Source organism: Rhincodon typus, unplaced genomic scaffold (assembly GCF_021869965.1).
Source record: "Rhincodon typus isolate 14 unplaced genomic scaffold, sRhiTyp1.1 hic_rhity00002781, whole genome shotgun sequence".
Classification (NCBI taxonomy): domain Eukaryota; kingdom Metazoa; phylum Chordata; class Chondrichthyes; order Orectolobiformes; family Rhincodontidae; genus Rhincodon; species Rhincodon typus.
This window is the reverse complement of record NW_025968419.1, coordinates 4,851-9,155: the sequence shown is the minus strand read 5'-3', so window position 1 is coordinate 9,155 and position 4,305 is coordinate 4,851. Positions and strand designations below refer to the sequence as shown.

At 41.8% G+C, this 4,305-nt stretch overlaps 1 protein-coding gene across 1 annotated transcript in view; it reads left to right on the top strand.

Moving 5' to 3' along the window:
- LOC109921677 (importin subunit alpha-4-like) overlaps positions 1-1,322 on the top strand; it is a gene marked incomplete at its 3' end in the record, with an annotated part of 15,481 nt that extends 14,159 nt beyond the window's left edge. Inside the window, exons 6-8 of the mRNA XM_048593402.1 lie at positions 724-795; positions 981-1,143; positions 1,228-1,322. Coding sequence (XP_048449359.1) covers positions 724-795; positions 981-1,143; positions 1,228-1,322 — 330 coding nt within the window. The remainder of the gene's footprint in view (positions 1-723; positions 796-980; positions 1,144-1,227) is intronic.
- Positions 1,323-4,305: the final 2,983 nt, after the last annotated feature.

The following is a 4,305-nucleotide window of genomic DNA, read 5'->3' as shown; positions in this document are numbered from 1 at the left end:
TGTCGGAGGATCAGTACTGAGGGAGCACCATGTTTTCAGAGGGTCAGTACATTCCCGAATTATTTAAGAAAAATCAGACAAATCAGCCATGATCTTATTGAATGGTGGAACAGGCTTGAGGAGCCATATGGCCTACTCCTGGTCCTAATTTCTGTGTTCAATTAAATACAAATTATGTCTTTTCTCTGGTTACATCAGGTTTTATTTATCCTGTCTTATTTTATACTTAGTGAAGATTGAGTTGATTTATTCATTCCCTTCCGGACCTTACCAACCTTTCATTTTTTTCATACTAGTCAGAAGTCACACAACACCAGATTATAGTCGAACAGGCTTGTTTGAAATCACAAGCTTTTGGAGCCTCCCTCCTTCATCAGGTGATGTGGATAGAAGCACACAGGACTGGAGTATATAGTTGGAGAGATAATGGCACGTCTGTGCCTGTATGCTTCCTTCACTTCACCTGACGAAGGAGCAGCATTTCAAAACCTTGTGATTTCAAACAGACCTGTTGGACTATGACCTGGTGTTGTGTGACTTCTGACCTTGTCCATCCCAGTCCAACAGCATGCAGCACCTCCACATTATTTTTCATACACGTGTTTAATTGGAGCAAGCTTCTGAACCATCTGTATGTAAGAGGAATGCTAACTATTTGCCATGTGTTTCTACTGATTAAATACTCAAAAACTAGCCACTGATGATTGTTATCTTTCCCTCTAGGGAGATTTTGGGACTCAGAAGGAAGCAGCCTGGGCCATCAGTAACCTGACAATTAGTGGGAGAAAGGAACAGGTAACTGCACCTTTTAGTTACACTGAAGCAGTCAGTGCGTTTCAGATACAAAAACATATTTTAATTTTGAACATTAGCCTTGGGTTCTGGATTACTAGCCCAGTGACATTGCCACTATGCCACCAACTCCCCATATAGATATGGATATCTCTTACTTTAAGAGTTTTTTACTTGTTGCCTTCCAGGTTGAATATCTCGTACAGCAGAATGTTATCCCTCCTTTCTGTAAATTGCTTGGTGTGAAGGATCCTCAGGTGATTCAGGTGGTTCTTGATGGTCTAAATAACATTCTGAAAGTGGCTGGTTCTGACACGAATACTTTAGTTGAAATGATAGAGGAATGTGGAGGTAAGTGTAGTGCTTCTAGTATCACCTGTTGAAGATCAAACTGTATCTCAAGACTAAAATGTTAAACTCCCTTAAACTTCCCAGGACTTGAAAAGATTGAAGCTTTGCAGCAGCATGAGAATGAGGACATCTATAAGCTTGCCTTTGAGATCATCGACCACTACTTTTGTGGCGAGGAGGTGAGAAAGTTTATAATCATTGCGTCATCTCCTGGAGAAGTTGTGCTCATTAAACTTGCTAATTGTACAGGTACATACGAATAAACAGGGACGGATCAGGAGAAGACTATACTGCCTTGCAACCCTGCTGTCATTTAATAAGATCATGACTGATCTGATTGTAACCTTTAGACCACATTATCTACTCCTGATAGCCTTTCACCCCTTTAGCAAGCAACTATCCTCCTCTGCCTTAAAAACATTCAAAGGCTCTGCTACCTCCCTTTTCAGGAAGAGTTCCAAAGACTCACGATCTTCTAAGGGACAAAAATTTATTCTCATCTCTGTTTTACATGGGTGATCTGTTATTTTCAAACAGTGACCCCTAGTTCTAGATTCCCCTACAAGAGGAAATATCCTGGGCCATAGGGTGTAGATGCAGAACTAAGCTATTCAATCCATTAAGTTTTTCCATCATTTAATGAGATCGTGGCTGATTTAATAATACTCAACTCCACTTGTCTGCCTTCACCCCATAATCTTTGATTCCCCCACTGATTAAAAATCTGTCTGCATCAGCCCTGAATACACCTAATGACCCAGGTTCAGCAATCCTCTGGGGAGGTGATGGCCTAGTGGCATTATCGCTGGACTGCTAATACAGAGACGCAGATAACATTCTGGGGACCCAGCTTCGAATCCTGCCATGGCAGCTGGTGGAATTTGAATTCAATAAAATATCTAGAATTAAGAATCTAATGATGACCGTGGATCTATTATCGGGAAAACCTAATTTGGTTCGCTAATGTCCTTTGGGGAAGGAAACTGCCATCCTTACCTGGTTTGGGCCTACATGTGACTCCAGACCCACAGCAATGTGGTTGACTCTGAACTGCCCTCTCGGCAATTAGGGATGGGCAATAAATGCTGCCTAGCCAGCGACACCCTCATCCCATTAATGAATAAAGGAAAAAACCCTCTATGGTAAAGCATTCCACTGATTCACTACCCTCTGAGAGAAGAAGTGACTGACTGTGAATTTACAAAATCTCTGGAGATCAGTCAAAGAAAAACAGGCAGTGCAGTGACCTTGGGAGACCTCATGATTGGAACTATACACACCAGCTGGGAGTGATTAGTGACAATTTCAGAGCCTGATCAGCTAAGTGTTTGATTTTAAGACTTATAAAACTTTTGAATCTTAATTTTCCTTAGTAAATCTATAATAGTGAGTAAGGTGAGGGCAGTTTCTTGTTTTACCGAGGTCCGTTTCTTGATTAAATTTTTAATATTAAGTTATCCCAGAGCTGTGTTTTTGAGTAGTAAGGCTGTGCTAAAGCTGAGTTTTTGAAAAAGTGCGTTGTGTTTGATTTTTGGGTATATTCTGGGTCTGTAGACTATTAACTTGCAAAGATGGCCTTTAATAGAATGATCTGCTCTTCCTGTCGGATGTGGGAGATTAGGGAACATTTCCATGTTACTGATGATTATGGTGCACGAAGAGTGTTTGGTTGCGAATCCTATTGGATCACATGGATCGGTTAGAGCAGCAGTTAGAGGCAGTGATAATTTACAGGAGCCAGGGGTATAAAGGATGACAGGTACAGTCAGGTAGATGGGTTATAGCTAGGTGAGGTAGGCAGGTAGTGCAGGAATTTCCTGTGGCTATCTCCATCTCAAACAAATATGCTGTTTTGGATACTGTGGGAGTGATGGTCTCTCGGGGGAACATTGCACTGACAGCCAAGTTTCTGGTATCATGACTGGCTGTACTGTAATGCGGGGTATGTCAGGTTCCATGCAATCGATTGTGATAGGGGACTGTCTAATCAGCCATGTAGACAGACATTTCTGCGGCCAACAGCAAGATATCAAAATGGTGCATTGCCTCCCTGGGATCAAGGATGTCTTGGAGAGGGTGCAGAATATTCTCAAAGGAGAGTGACCAGCAGAAGATTGTGGTACACGTTGGTACCAACGACAAGAAAAGTATGAGGTTCTGCAGAGAGAATATAGGAAACTAGGCAGGCGGTTAAAAAGTAGGTCTTCAAGAGTAGTAATATCTGGATTACTCCCAATGCCATATGCTAGTGAGAGTAGGAATGGGAGGATAGAGCAGGTGAATGCATAGCTGAGGAGCTAGTGCAGGAGGCAGGGATACACACTTTTGGATCATTGGGATCTGTTCTGGGGTAGAAGTGACCTGTATAAGAAGGACAGGTTGCACCTGAATTGGAAGGCGACCAATATCTTGGTGGGGAGATTTGCTAGTGCTATTCAGGAGGCTTTAAGCTAGTAAGAGAGAGTGAGGAAAGAGATAATTCTCAGACTGGTACAGTAGAGAAGAGGAGCAAGGCAAGCAAGAGCAAAGCAGAGTTAAACTGAATTTATTTCAATGCAAGAGACTTGACAGGTAAGTCAGATGAACTCAGGACATGGTTGGGAGCATAGGACTGGAATATCATAACTATTATAGAAATGTGGCTCATGGAGAGATAGGACTGGCAGCTTAATGTTCCAGGGTATAGATGCTATAGGAAGGATAGAAAGAGTGGGCAAGAGATAAGGGAGAGTGGCATTTTGAGTTAAAGATAACATTACGGCTGTACTTAGGGAGGATATTCCTGGGTGAATGTCCAGTGGAGTTAGATCTTAGAAATAAGAAAGGGATGATCACCTTTTTGGGATTGTACTATAACCACCCCAGTAGTCAGCAGGAAATTGAGAAGCAAATATATAAGAGATCTCAGATATCTGTAAGAATAATAGGGCTATAATGATAGGGGATTTTAACTTTCCAAACATAGACTGGAACTGCCAGAGTGTTAGGGGCTTGGATGGAGAGGAATTTGTTAAGTGTGTACAAGAAAACTTTCTTATTCAGTTTAAGGATGTACCTACCAGGGAAGGAACAAAAGTTGATCTTCTCTTGGTAAATAGAGCAAGTGACTGAGGGTGGGGGGACACTTTGTGATTTTAAAATAGTTGTGGAAAGGGATAGACC